Source organism: Typopeltis vanoorti, chromosome 20 (assembly GCF_054136105.1).
Source record: "Typopeltis vanoorti isolate ZY-2024b chromosome 20, IOZ_Tvanoo_1.0, whole genome shotgun sequence".
NCBI classification, from domain to species: domain Eukaryota; kingdom Metazoa; phylum Arthropoda; class Arachnida; order Uropygi; family Thelyphonidae; genus Typopeltis; species Typopeltis vanoorti.
In genome coordinates this window covers 76,993,832-77,014,189 of record NC_143568.1, presented here as the reverse complement: position 1 = coordinate 77,014,189, position 20,358 = coordinate 76,993,832, and the positions used below count along the sequence as shown (strand labels likewise).

General features: G+C 32.9%; 1 protein-coding gene across 2 annotated transcripts in view; it reads right to left on the bottom strand.

Moving 5' to 3' along the window:
- The window catches only part of LOC150095581 (apolipophorins-like), a 103,378-nt gene that overhangs the window by 31,782 nt on the left and 51,238 nt on the right, over window positions 1–20,358 (bottom strand). For both annotated transcript variants that reach the window (XM_090409883.1, XM_090409884.1), the window contains 5 exons: window positions 16,758–19,477; window positions 12,535–12,715; window positions 11,015–11,175; window positions 8,893–9,064; window positions 8,447–8,607 (listed from right to left, as the gene is read on the bottom strand). In XM_090409883.1, coding sequence (XP_090266009.1) covers window positions 8,447–8,607; window positions 8,893–9,064; window positions 11,015–11,175; window positions 12,535–12,715; window positions 16,758–19,477 — 3,395 coding nt within the window. The remainder of the gene's footprint in view (window positions 1–8,446; window positions 8,608–8,892; window positions 9,065–11,014; window positions 11,176–12,534; window positions 12,716–16,757; window positions 19,478–20,358) is intronic.

Below are 20,358 nucleotides of genomic sequence, written 5' to 3'. Positions count from 1 at the left end.
GGTTTCCGAGATAATCTTAATGCTTCTCTGGCTTCTCCTTTCGGATTCCTGCATCAATCTCCACTGTTGGACTACTTTCTGCTCTCACAGAATTGGCAAACAAAGATTTCATTTGCAGGTTGTATTCATTTACCTGAGTAGTATGGATGCCACTTCTGATAAGATAAGGAATCGTGACGTGATTGGCTGTTGAGATGATGACGTCATTGTGTGTGTGACATCATGAGTTTGGAATGTTAGGAATTTTCTGGGGACCATCTGTGTGTGTGACATTACGTTGTTTGTTTTGTTTGCATATGGAATTGTGGGACACTTTGAACAAGATGAAGATAAGATAAGGAATCGTGCCATGAATGTTTGTTAATATCAGATGTAGATAAGTGATGTCATTTGCTAGTTGTAAATAAGTGACATAATTTGTTAGTTGTAAATAAGTGACATTATTTTTTTCAATGGAAAAGGGAGATATTAGTGGATAAGGATTCATGTCGTAATTGGTGGGACACTTCTGACAAGATCAAGATAAGATAAGGAATCGAGACATGGGTGTGTGTTGTATGAGATGTAGATAAGTGATGTCATTTGTTTGTTGTAAATAAATGACGTCATTTTTTAGTTGTAAATAAGTGACGTTATTGTTTTCAATGGAAAAGGGAGATATATTAGGGGATAAGGAATCATGTCGTGATTGGTGGGACACTTCTGACAAGATCAAGATAAGATAAGGAATCGTGACGTGAATATCTGTTGTTATCAGATTGAGATAAGTGATGTCATTTGTTAGTTGTAAATTATTGTTTTGAATGGAAGGGAGATATATTAGTGGACAAGGATTTGTGTCGTGTTTGGTGGGACACTTCTGACAAGATCAAGATCAAGATCAAGATAAGATAAGGAATCGTGATGTGAATGTTTGAATTTCATGTTGATGTCACTCAAACATGCAGTTTTTTTTCTTCTATAGATGGCTGTACTAATTTTCCAATACATTTTGGGATATTTCTTTCCTGTTAAAGGGTGGGAATTCTTAGAGAAATTCATGATGGCGCCAGTATTTCGAACTTTTCATTGAATAATTTAATTATATACTGGTGTCCCTTAAACACACTTTTTTATCTTCTATATTCATATTCTAATTCAAGTTCATATTTTATTCATAATTCATCCGAATATTTTGATTTGTCTAAATTAAGATCTTAAAGTTCAATAAATAAATAAATAAACAAATCTTGTGTGAATTCACAGTGATTTCAAAAGTGATCTTACTTAAACATACATAACACATAAACGACACAGTTTGTTCTTATAAGTTTACATGGTGACAGTATTTCGAGCTTTTCTGAGTAATTTAATTATATGCTGGTGTCTCTACGGCATTTTAAAATAAATAAATTAAAATAAACGGACAGTTAAATGGATTACAAAACCATTTGTGTGTATTCTAGAAATTCTAATGATAATTTAAAATTACTTACAGCTTTCCAGAATGGCTCTTCTAAATATGAATATTCCAAAAAATATTCCAAAATAGTTGAATTTTATATCCACAACACAAATGCAAAAACCACAAAGAATGAAATTTCTGTAAATATTGTAACCTGAAATAGTTGAGTACTTCTTCCTTTAGATTTGAGCCCATAGATGCTATGTTATCGTCATGAGCAATATCCCCACAGTGAGCGGTTACTACAAATCGTGGTTTTCTTCAAAGGGGTCTTTCATGAAGATGACACGAGTCACATCCGTAAATTGCGATATTGTTCAAAAGGTATCATTTTCCCAAGTCTGGATGTTTCTCAAATACTTACATATGAGTAAGTGATTAGCATTCACATGATTGTGATGACACATATCCCTTATTATTCATTCTTCGTTCCCATGAGAAATTATTGCTGTAGTAAATTAATGCTTATATTTATTTTTTTTTGAAACCAATATTCACTATTAATTTTACCTGCGATTCCTTGTACGCTTAACCTATTTCTGTAACTGAAATTTATTTATTTTATTTATTTTTTCTTTAGCATTAGCAATTTTAAGTAATGGATATGCGACAAACAAGGTTTTTGAACTCGCCACTGCATTTTCTTTTAGAAATTTCTTTTGCCAGAACAACAAATAAATAGTTATTTCTTATTATATCAAATGAATATTAGCTCTGTAATATACACTTTGTTAATTTCTATGTTACCTTTTATTTGACTGTAATATTATTAACAAATGGCTCTGTAAAATAGCCAAATTCTTACAGTATTGTAACTTTTCAGATGAAATCTTCCCCACTAAAATTCTGGCTATTATTTAATACCTGATTATTCCTTTTGGTTCCAAGAGTTGACAGTTTCATGAAATATTTGAGGGCTTGCATGAACAAATAAGACTTTTAATTAACTGAGTCAAAAAAGTCTCTGGTTGCTTTGTGGCATGAAATTTATGGTCTTACTTAAATATAAATCTCACATCAACATCATATCCAACAGCATGTAGAAACACGCCCGTGAATCATCTGCGCAAAAGTTTCATTTTGGAAGGAACATTCAGGGTTAAGGGTTAGGTACTATAAGGAAAAACAAACAAGTCAAGTGTCTTTGCATTTATGGAAATTTGTTCATCCTGTGCAGCTATCATATTGTATTGTGGTGATTGGTATCCAGGATAGTAAAGTAAAATAATGGGTGAGCCATAAAAGTCATTGAAATTTTCTTTCTTCAGGAAAATAGCATGAGACAAAACTCTTCACTTAGCTCTAAAAGGATGGAAACCGATTATTATTTTAGAAGACATATACAGTGTGATGTATTTATCCAGGACCACTTGGGAAAGTTAAACAGGAAGTGGTCTGATATCCTCGGGTACTTGCAAAGAAGAGTTGACTACGAAATGGACCTCGGTGAGTATTATATTCAGAAATGCCAAGATGGGGAAATAATACTTGATGATACAGGAGCTGATGGAAGTAAAGTTTTCTCTATTAGTTGTGAAAAAGCTGAGAGATTTTCACCAAAAATGTACAACATTGATAATCATTTACTATTTCTGTAAACTGAAATACCAGTTATTCATATCATGGGGAAAATTATTGCTAATTATTTAAATTCATCAATGGTAAAATTAGACTTTCAAGATTTTATCCAATTCGACAAAGATTCTATATTTTGGGACATTGATGAACATTTATGAAAACAGTTTGTGTATATTTGGTGACAAAAGAATACACAGAATGTTTAGTGAGGCATGGTGTAATTTCCAGACTGACATAATATCAAATGTATGGAAGTGTGGTTACCCTGGTATCTGATTTAAAAACTCTTTTGCGTTACCAGCTATTTTAATGTAATATAATCAAGAAACAGTGAGTAACAAAAATTTTATTCATTGAACTCTTTGGAAAATGTTAAGAGTCTAAACTAAATATTGTGAAATATTTTTAAGTAAGTACATGTTTGAATTTTTCTCAGTGAATATACTTGTAAATAGTATTTCAGCAAAATAAAATATGCATTTGTAAACTTAAATGAACACAGATGTGTGCTTTTGTTGTGTTTTTCCACAATGAATTTTTTACTCGGTTATTCTGATTAGAATTTGATATTTAAATACACAATAACTTTTAAAAAAAAATCACAACTGTGAAATTAATGCCAGGAATGGGAAAAAAGTGTTGAAAACTGATATCCATGTATTGATTATTTTAGTAATTGTCTAATGCTACCTATTGACATTGTTAGAGTTATCTGAAAACAATTCGTTCACATAATTGAAAATCTGAACTGTTAGAATTTGGTTGTTTTACAGAGAGAGAGAGAGAGCAGATAATTAACCCAAAACGTGACTTTAACTCTAAAAGTTTGGTATAGAAAAAATGTTTGTACTCTCCAGATAACACATATACAAATTTTACCTTTCTCCACACAAAGTAAGATAAAAACACACCAACACTATATCTAGCAGCATGTGAAAACATGTTGAGTCATCTGTGCAAAAGGTTCATTTTTGAAGGAACAGTCAGGGCAGGGCATGGTAAGTGTAAACAGTACTATAAGAAAATACCATAGAGTTGAGTGACTTTGAACTTAAGGTAATCGTTCATCCACTGCAGCTGCTGTTTTGTGTTTAGTAATGTAAAAATAATGGGTGAGCCACAAATTCTTTGAAAGTTTCTTTGTGGAAAGTTCTTATTGTTTAGAATTTTGTAACAGAAAGTTAACATAAAATATATGATCAGAGCTAATAATCAGTGAAATAATAATAATAAGAAGAAATAACTATTTATTTGTGGTGCCATATGAAATAATCGAAGAAGAAGAAGAATGAAGGAAATCGATTAGGAAAAATCGACAGTGGGTGAAAAATACGAATTTTCAGTTACCATTGGGATAATTGATTGCCAAAATCTTTTAAATAAGACTTCAAATTTATTTCCTAAAGAAATTTGTATTTCTGATGGACTTATTGTAAGATATGCATTGACAAAGTCACCTTGTAGTTGGAAAGAATTACCTGAAATAGTTAAAAAACAGAATTCTTGGTTAATAAAATATAACCATCAGCTGAAGTGGGAAATTGGTTCACTAGCTTTGGACAAACTAAGAAATTGGATGAGAGAATCAACATGCAAATATTACTTGCCAAAGGAAGAGAAAAATCAAAAACATTAACAAGGTTAATAGGGAGGTCTGTTCTTTATTTAAATGAAATTGGATGCCCAAAATGTGAAACATAACGTGTACTTTTAAATGCTTTTGGAAACATTACGAAAGATTCTGTGCTTTTAATAATTCTCAGAAGTATATGTATTGGTTTCAAAAAAATAAATATGCAACCCTTAATTTTACTACAGTAATAAATTCCCAATTATCACCAAATGAAAAATTAACTTTCAGATGAGAGTCACAGTGTCAAAAACCACATGATGGCAATTCCACAAGCATGGGAAAGAACCATTGAAGTATATTTTAATTTATTTTCTGTATGTTAGATTTAGTAAATACAATTTGTAAATAATATTTCATTCAAATAAAATGTGTAAATTTAAATGAACAAATTTGATGTCATTGATGTGTTATACAAATTTAAGTAAGACCATAACATAACATTTTTTTCCTTGTGAAATTTCATGCCACAAAGTAACCAGAGACATTTTTTGACTCAGTGAATTAAAAGTCTTATTTGTTCATGCAAGTCCTCAAATATTTCATGAAACTGTCAACTCTTGGAACCAAAAGGAATAATCGGGTATTAAATTAATAGCCAGAATTTTAGGGGAGAAGATGCACCTGAAAAGTTACAATACTGTATGAATTTGGCTATTTTACAGAGCCACTTGTTAATATTACAGTTAAATAAAAGGTAACATAGAAATTAACAAAGTATATATTACAGAGCTAATATTCATTTGAAATAATAAGAAACAACTATTTATTTGTTGTGCTGGCAAAAGAAATTTCTAAAAGAAAATACAACGGCGAGTTCAAAAACCTTGTTTGTTGCATATTCGTTACTTAAAATTACTAATGTCAAAGAAAAAAATAAATAAAATAAATAAATTTCAGTTACAGAAATGGGTTAAGAGTACAAGGAATCGCAGGTAAAATTAATAGTCAATATTGGTTTCAAAAAAAATAAATATAAGCATTAATTTACTACAGCAATAATTTCTCACGGGAACGAAGAATGAATTTTAGGATATAATTTTAGGATATGTGTCATCACAATCATGTGAATGCTAATCACTTAGTCATATGTAAGTATTTGAGAAACATCCAGACTTGGGAAAATGATACCTTTTGAACAATATCGCAATTTACAGATGTGACTCATGTCATTCTCATGAAAGACCCCTTTGAAGAAAACCACGATTTGTAGTAACTGCTTGCTGCGGGGATATTGTTCATGATGATAACATAGCATCTATGGGCTGAAATCTAAAGGAAGAAGCACTCAACTATTTCAGGTAACAGTATTTACAGAAATTCCGTTCTTTGTGGTTTTTGTGTTTGTGTTGTGGTGTGAATATAAAATTCAACTATTTTGGAATATTTTTTTTGGAATATTGTTATTTAAAAGAGCCATTCTGGAAAGCTGTAAGTAATTTTAAATAATCATTAGAATTTCTAGAATACATACAAAAGGTTTTGCAATCCATTCAACTGTCCGTTTATTTTAATTTATTTATTTTAAAATGCCATAGAGAGAGCATATAATTAAATTATTCAGAAAAGCTCAAAATACTGTCGCCATGTAAACTTAAAAGAACAAACCGTGTTGTTTATATGTTATGTATGTTTAAGTAAGATCACTTTTGAAATCACCTTGAATTCACACAAGATTTGTTTGTTTATTTATTTATTTATTGAACTTTAAGATCTTAATTTAGACAAATCAAAACATTTGGATGAATTATGAATAAAATATGAACTTGAATTAGAATATGAATATGGAAGAAAATACGGATGAGCTATGAAAAAAACGTGTGTTTAAGGGACACCAGTATATAATTAAATTATTCAGAAAATCTCGAAACACTGGCACCATCACGAATTTCTCTAAGAATTCCCACCCTTTAACAGGAGAGAAATACCGTAAAATGTATTGGAAAATTAGTACAGCCATCTATAGAAGAAAAAAAAACTGCATGTTTGAGACATCAACATATAATGAAATGCAAACATTCACATCATGATTCCTTATCTTATCTTGATCTTGTCAGAAGTGTCCCACCAATCATGACACAATTCCTTATCCATTAATATATATCCCTTTTCCATTCAAAACAATAATTTACAACTAACAAATAATGTCACTTATTTACAAATAACAAATTACACCACTTATCTCCATCTGATAACAACAAACATTCACGTCACAATTCCTTATCTTATCTTATCTTGATCTTGTCAGAAGTGTCCCACCAATCACGACACGATTCCTTATCCACTAATATATCTCCCTTTTCCATTCAAAACAATAACGTCACTCATTTACAATTAACAAATGACGTCATTTATTTACTACTAGCAAATGATGTCACTTATCTACATCTCATAACAACACACACACCCACGTCACGATTCCTTATCTTATCTTGATCTTGATCTTGTCACTAGTGCACCAGCAATCACAACATGAATCCTTATCTCTACCATCACCCATAATTCCATACGTGAACCAAAACACAAGAACTCATCTCACTAACACATATGTCCACAGGGAAATACCTAACATTTCAATCTCATGACGTCATGTCCACAATGATGTCATCTTCTTATCAACCAATCCTGTCACGATTCCTTATCTTATCTTTCAGAAGTGGCACCCATACTACTTACCTGTCATAGTTTTAGGTACACTTTTTAACCATTTCTACTAAAATATTTGAAAACTTTAAAAGATAATAATATAGCGTAGTTACGAGGACGTTGGGGTGCTTGGCTTTAAGTTGGAAAGACTTAGTTTGAAATCCTGTCTAGGATGTGTAAAGGCGAATCAACTTTTATAAGGGCATGTCAGTGAAAGGTAAGTTAGCTGGTAGTAGGGGTTTTTCATTCCAAAAAATAGGCAAACCAACCAGAGAACAAACGAACGAACGCACACACACACACACACACACACACAGAGAGAGAGAGAGAGAGAGAGAGAGTTACCGTACATAGCATACTAGCAGCATAAAATTCATTGTCCAGTTTGCTATTCTCTACAAAAACAAGAGAAAAAGCAAAGAAAAGAAACTGAAATCGATGACTTACTATGAAATTGTTTTCGAAGAACTTTATTTACTTATTTATTTATTTAAGCGTTGATAATTTTCACTGGTACTGTTGAACACATTCCAATGCAAAAGAATTTCAATATTCCATGATAATATTATATGATACGTCTATAACCATACGATACAGCGTTAGCAAATTACTCCATAAAGAAAGATAAACTATGGAATTTGTTGGTTTTTTTATATCTACCAGAAGTTTGACTTCATTAGCAGAATTAAAAGAGGCAATAGACCGCATCTATAGACATGGAAGTCTTCACGGCAAATGTTATTTAAAAAATAAATAATGAATAAATCCTCTAACGCCTTTCATTCACGAAAGGAAGTAGGCAGGTACTCTTTTAATCCATTTTTTTAAATTTTTTTATCGGTATTCACCTTTCTGAGGAGTGCATTTCCGCAGATGCTAGATTACAGACAATGTTCTTAACTCTTATTAGTATTTATTTGCATATACCAGTTTTATTTGTTTATATTTGTATATAAAAGAATTTCTGAGAGAGAGAGAAAAAATCCCTACTTTCCAAACTAATAAAGACAGAACATAAGGATGCTCTGTCTTTATTAGTTTTTAAGTTTTATTAGTTTTGTCTTTATTAATTATTAAGTTTAATATCTGATTTATCAGGAACATGAAAAAATTGTTGAAGTCAAATAAAATATTTGCTTAGAACTTACGTTTGGATTCCACTGCACGTATAGATCAAAAGTCCTTGCACTGTTGTGAACTTTAGTTAGTAAAATATCCTCAATATTTTGGACATCATCGTCGATTTCAGTTGATGTATAGACTGGACCGTAAATGTCAACGCACAGCCAAGTATTAAATATTTGATAACCTATGATGGCATTTAAAATAGAACTTATAGTTAACTAAATTTGTCGCTGTCATCATTAAACAATTAAGATAATTCTCGATTTTTTTGTGTGCATTCTAATTTGGCGAAAATTGGAATGAAATTTAAAATTACTTTTAAATACTTGTTTACTTTTACTAGTTAATTATTTTACTGTTTACCAATTAAAATATAGTTAAGAGTTCGTTCTGTCACTAATTCTATCAAGTGTATCAATATGCCGTTAGGATTAATTACTGACTGTAGAATTGACTGAGAATAACTTACTTTTATTGTAATAGCCAATTCCTATAATACACGAATTTGATGTATCAAATGACAATATCACGTCTACTCTGTTGACGTGGTTTATGAACAAGTCAATATCCACATTCAGTAGTCCTGGTTTTTGAATGCTGTAATTTCCTTTTATTTCCGATGAGATTTTTGGATCGTGATACTGAAAGATAAACCATAAAGATATGGATATTTTTTCTAAATGAAATATATGGCAGAAAAATTCAACAGCATTACTGCTTTAAATTTTGTTCAGAGTATTCATTTATTGATATGCTAGAAAAATGATCTGAATGTCACTTTCTCACTTCGAAGAAGTCTGGCTAAAATAGGCCTCAATGCTGAATTACGTTATTATTTGAATAATATAAATACTGTCAATCCTGTAAATGACATGAATAAATTTTCATATCTCTACACAAAGCGTTAGCTTTTAAAATAATGGTAAAATATTTGTTAACAGAACGCTTTGTTTTGCAAAAAAATCGATTGGTACATCAGTTACTAGATCGCTTGGAACATCCATCGAAAACAATTACTGTATAAGTAAAGTCCCATACATCTGAGGAGATATGATGAAATTATATTTTTAAATTAAATTGAAATAAGAAATCTTAAAATGGTATTGATTTTCAATATTATTCCAAATGCGCAATAACAGAGTTATAATCGAACTAAATGTATTTTATAGAATGACCAAATAATATTCAACCAATATAGAATTGGTCGAAGACAATAAAGTTGTCCCAACAGCAACAGTTTAGCTGAGATATTGTTTTAATCTGTAATCATTGTTCAATTTTCACCTTCAAGAAACAAAATAGTACTTGGTTTCCGAAACTACTCGGTGTTTGATCCTCTTAGTAATGGTATACATACTAAGAAATATTAGAAATTTTTATGCGGATGGACGTAATCGTCACTTACGCAGCTTATTATGCAAAATATTTTTTCATATATATACTGTATATATATATATATATATCTTAATAAGATGTAGGACCTCCTTTCGCTGCAAGGACTGTAGCAATCCTATCCTACGGGACATACTTTCCACATGGGTACGATATGTACAATAGATGTCCGATATTCCCATTGATCGCTATCAATGGGAATATCGGACCATTCTTCCTGTAGACATGTAACGAAGTTCTGGACTGTTGTGGGGCACACGTTCCTTGACCTTACCCGATAGAAATACTACAAAGTAGGAAGCATCGCATTGTCCAGTATGATCAAATAACTCTCGAAGTTCAGTGTTCGTGGAACCACAAACAGAGGTCCGAGGCCAAACCAGGAAAAACAGAACCATACCCTCACACCGCTATCTCCGAATTTCATAGTTGAGGTTACGTACTCTGGTAAGAGACGTTGAACGGGAATCCGCCACGTCCATACTCTCGGTAAAGGATGTAGCGTGATTCGTCGCTCAATAACACAGCTTTCCAAGCTTCTATATCTTACTGTACATTTTCTTTGCACCACTGAAAACGGCGCTGCATGTTGGTTCGGATAATATGTGGGTTGCATATTGCAGTTCTACCATAGAAACTCATGTTGCGAGTCTCGCTTCTGAATGTTTTTGTGCGGATTCCTGTTCGAACACGAATCCTCCTGTAAATCCGCATTCAACGTGTCGGCCGACGAATGATGTTTTTTTACATATTATCCTTTTTAGCACCCTAGGGTCACATTAGGCGAGTTTGCGGATCATCCACTGCGGGTAGCACCTCTAGTTGATTCTGTGCGCTTTTTTCTAAGCATGGAATTACTGATTGTTGATCTGCGCCAAATTTGTCAACAATCTGTCGAATAGATAGGCCTGCAAAATGGCATCCTTTCACAATGCCTCTTTCATACTCCCTCAGTTCCCTTCTCGCAGCCATTTTACCTGAACAGAGTTGCACTGACTTTGGTGCACCAATCACATTCCTCCAATTCATACGGGCTACAAACACGTGACTTGTACACTGCATGCTGTGCATCTTGTTCATGGGGTGTTCGTTGACTTCTTTCCAAGCAGTGCGTGTATGTGAGTGGGTGGGTAGGTGTAACAGACTATTTCACATGAAAAACTAAGAAAAATAACAAAAAACGCATCACGAATACCTACTAAAATATTGATGTGCTTATTTTTGGAGTTCCTTTCTACTAGGAGGAAATTTTGTCTACTGTCGCCTGAAGGACTTGTCCATTTCCATAACCATCCAAATGTATTTTGCTCTATGGCTAGTCCTAGATGGGTACAGAACATGACATCTAATCCATAGTGGTCTGAAAATAGATTTGCAAATAACAATAAGACTTTCCTTCATAGAATAAATTATACTATTAGAAATATTTACTATTAGAGCACCTGTCAAAAAGAACGTAAATAGTATTTCAAAGAAGGTTCTGAATCATCCGTTTTCTAAAAGTGAAAACTGTGTTGATGGATTGCAGTCTGCAGCTTTTCATGTGTGTGTGTGTGTGTCACATAAAAAACTTGTTAACGTTCATAGTTTACTTCTATATAGTAATGCAAATACAGAATTAAAATATTTTATATTGTCTCCGAATTTCTAGTTCATGTTGCTCCTTTTTTAATTTTTGATATAATGAGATAAGCTAAGATTTTGTGTTATGGAGCACCCTTAGATCAGGACGTCTCTTTTGACTGCATCTCATTGTTTTAATTAAAAATTATAATAAAAAAATTATGAAGTGATCATATACAATGCCTACCTTTGATGTAGATTTGGCAATAACGATTTGTGAAATTTGACGTGGAGATTGCAGACAGTGATGAACGATGGATAAAACAGTAAGATGAAGCTCCATTGATTTTTTTTTAAAATTAAACTGAGATATAAAAAGGAGTTAAAAGAGTAAAACGAAATAATAGGATCTCTTGAGTTTCTATCCTTTGCAATAAAATTTGTGTATTAGATATGAACTATATACACATTATCTCATACTTAGAAGAAACATTTCGGAAATACATTTTAATCATAAAGAACTTTCTATATTCTCAAAATAGGACCACAAACTGTTAATTCGGAAATATGAATAAAGAAGTAGACTCCTCCGTTGAGAGATTTCCACGCAGCGAACTGGTCTAGTAAAAGCTCTCAGTTCCAATTTCGTTATTTTTTCGGTGGGCTAAGTCAGCCAGTGTTAAACACGTTTCCCCTACCCCACCCTCTTCAACTACACATAACAGATCTACTAAACGCTAATTATCTACTCAACGCTTTTTAACGATTGTTCTAATATTTTTCAATTATAAAACTTCACAATGAAATCATTACAAGTATAGTCATATTTATTTTTGGATTCTGTAAGATCAGAAGTGGTATGTTTTAAAATATACCATAAGTCTTATATTAACAATTCACTTTATTAAACGAAATTTATTACTAAATTTTGATTATATTTTATGAAAGGGTCTACACATAAGAATAACAATGAAAACAATAAATGCAAATAAGTACAATAAATGACACTAAAATTGATACATATGAAATTGATAATGCGAAAATTGATAAATATTAAATTGATAATGCCAAAATTGATAAAACTGTTAATGATAAACTGACAAAGAAAACTAAAATTTAAATTTTGGTTATCACAGTATTTATATTCTCTACTCACCAGCTTGATATAGGTTGCACATTATGGAATAATTGAAATGTTTAAGACTGTTGCTCTCGACGACTACAATCAACGTCACTTTGTCATTTGGATTACCGGAATAATCAAGTGAAGATTTTGCTTGAAAAATCAGAGGATATAAACTTGGCTTCATTTCTACGAAATGTGAAATTGTCACAGGCTGTAATTTATACGATAAATTAGTTAGAAACGGATATAATAAATTTACTCCATATTAAAAAAAAAATAATAATAAGTTATGTGAATTTTCAGATTGTTCCGCAGTTGATCGCTTGACAAAATACGCATCGAATTAAGGAAAATAAACAATCGTTTGGTATTATTCTGACAAGCCATTTCAATAACACTTTCCTCTATAAATATGGGAATATCGCCCAATACACGCCCAATTAAAGTAGAAAATTCTCAAATAATTAATAATTCATATCAAATAATCATTAATGAATTAATATGAATTATTAATAATATTAATATTAATGATTGACATTAATTAATTATTCGCATTAATATGTTATTACTTCATATTAATTATTTATATTAATTAATTATTCGGATTATTTATTCATATTAATTGTTTATATTAATAATTATTCATATTAATTATTAAGTTAATTAATTCATATACTTCTTAAATTAACAATACCATTCGCTAAGAATCACAATTCACGCTATCAACACAATTTTGCTATTAAATATAATTAAAGAATATCGAGATATATTTAAATTGTGACTATAGATATAGTATAGCCAAATCCTCTTTACTAATGGACCTCGAATTAGCTATACTCATGGCATGACAAGTCCAACGCTGAACCTAGGAGTAAATATATTTTAGGCATTTTTTTTCCTATTATTCTTAATTACTTCATTAATCGACTGACATTCGGGTATAGACAATTGGTATATTAATTGTAAAATAAAATATTGATCTCCATAAATAAATAAAACCTACAAAAAGATGCCTCGCTACACATAACTATTATGACTCCGTTCTCTTCCTAAACCGAACTTAAAATCCACTTTTAAATCCAATTAATGATCCAGGGCCGACTACAAAAGAAAATCAACATCACATATTGAGACTCTAGACTGAAGATTAACCAGAGTCCAGGAATTAAACTTTATTTATGTCACTATTTATCTTTATGATTTTTTCGTTTAATCAAGAAAGGAAAAAAGTAAATATCACATAAAAAATAACTTCGTGTACATTCGTCTGCCTACTGATTTTACTCGGAATGTTATTAATGAAATTCAACGGACTATGATTAATTAAAATTTTGATGTGAATGTGTGGTCTGTTACAGCAAATCAACTGTCCACGAAGTTTGCCATGACAGGTGGATTTATTCAATGTAACAAAACAAAATAATGCTATCGCACTAAAAGTTTATGCAGTTTCTAATATGTTCGGATGACAAACAAGTGCACTATGAACCGGAAGAAGATTCTCTTCCTGACGCCAAAGCATTTTCAGCGATGAACACTAGAGAGGTTTCACTTTCAAAAGTCTTTACAACACGTGTGAACGTAATATTTTATAATGCCCTTATAGATAAGAGAGTACCAGAGAAGTAATCCTAAGCTCAGCTCAAGAGAGATGGTACATACAGTATCATCTATAATGCGGTAATAGATGGCAGGTTTCGTTTTCCCAATATTATCCTATCAGTCAGCTGTAGGATTTTTCTGTTCACTAAATGAATATCACCAGATAAACTATGTGCGATAGCCACACTCATGGTTATTAATTCCTTTTCGCTTTCTCTAAGATGTTAATATTTTTTCTTGGACCTGGAATATATAATCGTATACAATATTTTAAAGGTGCTTTAATCATTGCTGTATAAAATAAATAATTGCATTGTTCCAAAAAAACAAGAATATCATTTGAAAAGCTATGCTACAGTGTTGGAAATTTCGTATTTGACTTTCTGCATAAATATTCTTCAGTTCAATCCATCTTCTACTCCTTTACAGTAATCTTAATATAAATCATAGTTTTATATGACTTCTATTCTAATATGGACTTCTGAATATTAATTAATATCTTTCAGATCAATGAATTATCTATTTAATCTAATTGAAACGATGAATTTTGTTTCTAGATATATTACCTACAACTGCTTTTAAATATCAAAGACAATGGATTTCACATCTGCCCTCTGAAACCAGAGTAGCTATTGTTTTCACAATGATTAGATGTCAAAATAACTATCATTCTCCATAGCACCGAAATCCTGAGGACCGAGCGTTTAATGGCCCAAATGAAGACAGTCAGAGAATTCTAAGGTAAACTGTGGAGCCAGTCGTTGCTTCTCAAAGGCTCACTGAGAGCTTTTGTGGTAGAAGGGAAGAGCTGAAAAATTACAGAATTTTTTTTTTTGGGGGGGGGTACGGTAAATCAGTTGGATTGCCAGCTTTATGTCTGGATGCACACTATGTGTGATGGTGAATGGTTCCTTATCCTCTCACCACTCAATTAATGCCAGAGTTCCACAAGGTTCTGTCCTCTCACCATCCCTCTTCCTGCTATATATCAATGACCTACTTCAGTTGACCTTCAACTCAATACACAGTTTTGCAGACGACAGCACATTGCACTCCGACCTTACTCTACACAAATCCCTCAATCTACAGAACATCAATCACCACTGCCCTCAATTCTGATCTCCGAGCCATCCTTCAATGGGGGTCCAGATAATTTTGTCAATTTCAATGATAGCAAAACCCAGTTCTGCCCTTATTTCCCCCCTCCCAAAAAAAAAGAACTATTTAATCCCAGTATTATCTTTGACAACACTCAAATTTTTAGACAAGATGAGATTTCTCTTCTTGGAATCACCCTGATATCAAGCCCTTCCTGGCATAAACACATCACAACCATTGCATCCTCAGCTTCTAAAAAACTAGGATTTCTCTTTCGCACAAGGCGTTACTTAACTTCTGAACAATTGTTAGCCCTATACAAATCAAAATCTGCTCAGCTATTGAATACTGATCTCACATTTAGAGTTGGGCCCTAAGAGCTACCTCAAAATGCTTGACTCAATACAGAGGAGGGCAGTTAGATTGATTAATACCTATCTCTTACCAACTCACTCCTCCCACTTTCGCACAGGCGTTTGGTTTCTGCAGTATGCGTATCCTATAAATATTTCCATGGAAAATGTTCATCTGAAATAGAATCAATAATTCTCCCACTCAGTACTAAGTCCGATGGAGCACATGTAGATGCCACCGAATATCCCTTCACAGTACACCTTGAAACCCACAGTGCAAGTTTCTTTTCCTCCTCCTTCATCCCTGCTACTGCCGTATTGTGGAACAGTTTTTTCCTTTATGTTTCCCAAGGAATACAATATACAGGCTTTTAAATCAAATGTAAACAAGTTTTTCCTTTTCCAACCTATTATCCATACATGATACTAACATACTATAGATTCATTAACCAACCTGTTGTGTATAGGCTCAACATTTAGAGAAACAACGACAAGGTACTTAAAGTACTTTATGGCACTTCAAAGTATCAGCTAATGCCTTTTATTCCCTAATAAGGAGCAGGCGAGGCCTTTATACCTTATCTAACGCTTGGAGACTGAGTGAGCAGCTCCACCGGTAGCCAATCAGAGATAGCTGGCCCACGTCTATCACTAATTATAGGCAGCCACCGATGAAGAGGCTGGCAAATAAGTGCTGTCATCTCTTGGTACCTAACCCTAACAGGATATGTTACTGTCTGAAATAATATGGGTATTACGGTCGATTTTCTTGGGACGAAAAACCCGAGTTTCCGGGAGGAAAACCCCGCTTGCCCGTGCCAGAGATCGACTAACTCGGGAATCGGTAAAAAAAAAATAGGCCTAGAAAAGTTCCTCCGGTAGGCTAGTCGACGCCTGGACTTGACCCTAAGTCTAATTTCGAGCGACTAAGTGCAGAGGACGTAAGGACACTTCCAATGAGCTACACAGGCCTTCTGAAAGTGTTTTACTAAATCATGAAATGTATTCACAAATAAAATATACATTTTATTATTTTAAAAGAATAAAATATTTACTTTTAATATTTAATTTAGAGAGAGATTTTTAAATTAAATTAAAATGAAATAATATTTTTCTAAATTCATTATTCATTCATCCTACCAAGGATAAATTATTAAGCATATTTCATTTTTATTTTATTATTATATTTTTATTCCTTACCAGTTTCAGTATCGGGTGGCTTATTATGACAACTGTATCGATGCTTTTGTCTCCCGCGACATCGATCGATTTGTACACTATTTCCAACTCCAATTTGTTTCTAGGCCTTCTTTCAGCGTCGGTCAAGAACTCCATAAAAAATTCCTTGATTTCACCTTCAACACTGCTATAACCTTTAACCTGTACTTTTCGAGAAGGTAATATTGCTGAAAAACAAAGATTATCCTTTTTCACAGTTCTATCCCAACTGAGTTCGTATCCAAACCTTGCACGAGGGGCATCAACAAGTAACTTATTCTGAAAGATGTCTTTCTGTCTGTTGATGTAATATAGTAGTGTACCCTCGGAATCTGGATGTCTACGAAGTAAAACTTTTAATTCTCTCCGAGTCGTGCTGTAATAATAACTATCATCGTTTCTATAGTAAACTTCTATAGTTACACAACTAAGAGGAGTTGTCATTAAACAAAGTGTTATTGTTGGCTCCAGTTCATTTTCTTGAGATACCCATTTGAGATTACCGGATACTGCTGTAAACGATCCACGAACATTTGCTATGTAGATAATATGATTTGCATTAGATTCTGTCTTCTTATCTATCTGGAGAGTCATTATAGGAGAGTTCATAGCATCATTCATTTCAATTAGAGCAGAGTAACCACTTCCTTTTCTTAACATCTGTATTTTTCCAGACAGAATGGGCGAAGCATTCTTAAGAAGGCCAATGCTACACTGAAGTCGCTGATCATATTTTGTTGCATGGATATACCCACGTAATAATGGATATGAGAAAATATTCATCTGTATATCTCCGGTGTAACTTATAGAGTTAAAATTTTCGGAACTGATATTTAATCTAGCATTCACTTGTAGTTTCGTTCTGTTATTATATTTTGCTGCCAATTGCACTGTTTTCCATCTAGACTGTAATTCATATTTACCTTCTATCATCATTGGAAGTACAAAAGGATGGCTTGAGTGATGAAGATATAAAACATTGGAAACACGTTCTGAATTTTCCCATGTCATCCTGGATGAAAATTTTTGGGAGTCACAGGCTCCATTAAGATCTATGTATATTCCACCTGAGCCATAACGACATTTCAGGGTAACCTCTTGGCGGTTACATAAAGTTTGTGAAGTTGCTAACAGTACATCAATATTAAAACGATTCCAGGGAGTTCTAAACTCGGACAAATAGTTCACTGTAGCCAAATAGGAGTGAGAAGGAGTTATTAACAATTGTCCTTCCACTTTACCAGATTTAGAAGCAGAGTTGTCATTGATGTAATTTACTTTTAACTTTTTCTCACCAATTAAGGGATGAGTGGAAATTACAGTGAAAGAGCCACCTATTTCTAGAAACGAAAGCTTTAGAATATGTTGCGCAGAAATTTCTACGAGTAAGTGATTCATGTTACTGTCATTGTATGTAGAGATAGATTTGAAATGCGTTCCTGTTACTTCTAGACTTCCATCGAGGGCCACGAACTTATTATTGTTTCTGATGACCGTTCTAATGTTGTGGAGGCCTCTGAAGACGCTTCCATCAAAATCACTATTAAGGAGCACTTCAATATACTCCAAAAGTGAAAACTCAACTGATAGATTTAACACTCTGCCATATCGAAACAAATGGCTGTTTCTGGTTTTAAAGAAGATCACTTTAAGTACATTTTCTCTTTGTTCATTCCAACCTACATCAAACTGAATAGCATCTTTCTGTGGCGTATCCTGTACAGAATGTTTTATTTCATTTTCCTGCTGCAAGCTAATAACCTGACCAATATCATCGTCATGAGTACGATGCATACGAACACCAAAATTACATACTTGTTCACCTTTATACTTCGTGTTGCTTTGGAAATCTAGAAGGTCACGCTTAACGAGAAGCATCATTTTCTGAATCACCATGTCTTCCAAAGCAGATAAAGATATTGCCGTTTCCAGAACGATAGAGCAAGTGGTGTGATTGGGAAAATATCGAAAGACATAGTTCACTGATGCACTTGAGCTTTTATGCCATTGGACGAAACTATTCCCATGGAATTCTCGAGTTGAGCGTTCCTCTAATTGGTCGCGGAACGTAATATGACCACTGGGATACCTTATTTCAGCTTTCGTGGCTATTTGCATTGGTGCTATTCTTAGATAGCGAACAGTGACTGTTACTACAATGATTTCATCATTGTCATTAGCTACAGAGAAGTCCATCCGAAACGCCATATTCTCCAAGATGTCCCATCCATAAATCAGAGCAGCTCTGTGATTTAGATTCAGCTGAGGAATGAGAATGAAGAGTCTGCTACTCTCATACGTTCCGTCGTTCTCAATACGATAACTAATATTAGCGCACACTGATTCCTGATGAATTAAGACAAACTCGCTTTGTTGTTGTTCTTTTTTCTTCTCGGTATTTGCCAAAAGTTTCCAATTATATTTCTGGAACTGGCTCCAATGTGTTTCTGCTGAGATTTTAAACTGAGAATTGGTCGCGTTGCCGATCTTTTGAAACTTGGAGGAGAGGTGGAGGTTGTGTCGCCTTGATTTTTGCTTGCGATAGAACATATTTAAATCATACGCTAAGGTTTCATTGCTATTATTCAAGAAGCTGTGAATACGGAAAGTCCATAATGGTATGGTACCACTTAAATCGGCACTAATCTTCAACAATCTGGCCCAGTTGAATAAACTGATGCTTCCTTCTTTAAAAATCTGTCCTAGAAAACAAGAATGAAACTTGATTTTCCGTTTTGTATATTAAGGAAACATAAGAAAACAATTTTTATCTTATAAACTATATCTATTTTTGTCATTAAACTATGAAAAAAGTATGCATTTTTTATGAACAATTTAATTCATTTAGTGTCATTGATATTCCTGATTCTGGGGACTTCATTTAACATAATATCAGAAAAATGTGTGCAGACAGGGTCAACGCAACTAATGCACAAACCAGGCGTTCGTCTAGGCTAGGGCTTCTTAAATGATGATGCCGCAGGCAACCTCGGGCCCGCCAAGTTGTTCGGACTGGCTGCCAGTGAATAGCTGAAGAGGATGGAAAAACATAGCACAAGATTACTATGAATTCGTTTTTATAGAAGTTATTTTGAATTCGTCACCAAGCCGAGAACAACTAATTTGTAATAATTTGTGTAATTTTTACGAGAACTGTTTTTAAAATAATTGTTCACATAACTGAAACAAAATGAATTACACTTTTTTTTATTTTTAAATCTTTATCGTAGTTCTAGCAAGTCAGTGAACTGTGTATTATAGTGCTTTTATTTACGATTTTATGTGTAGTGGCAATTTAATTATGTGCTGCTTCTATTCTATTTCTATTTTTTTATTAATTTTGCACGAACATATCACTTTAATTTTAATTTAGTTTAGCGTTTATTAATTTGTAATTTTATTTGAAAGTGTCACTTCACACATGGCAGATGATTGATCTACCAGACAATCAAAAGCTAAGATTAGTGGCCCTTTACATAATTTAATTGAGAAGCCCTGGCCTAGGGTGACAGTTTTAAATGCAAAAGTAAATAAAATTTACAATAGATTTTAACAATCAAGTTGCTGTTGACCTTGTAAATAT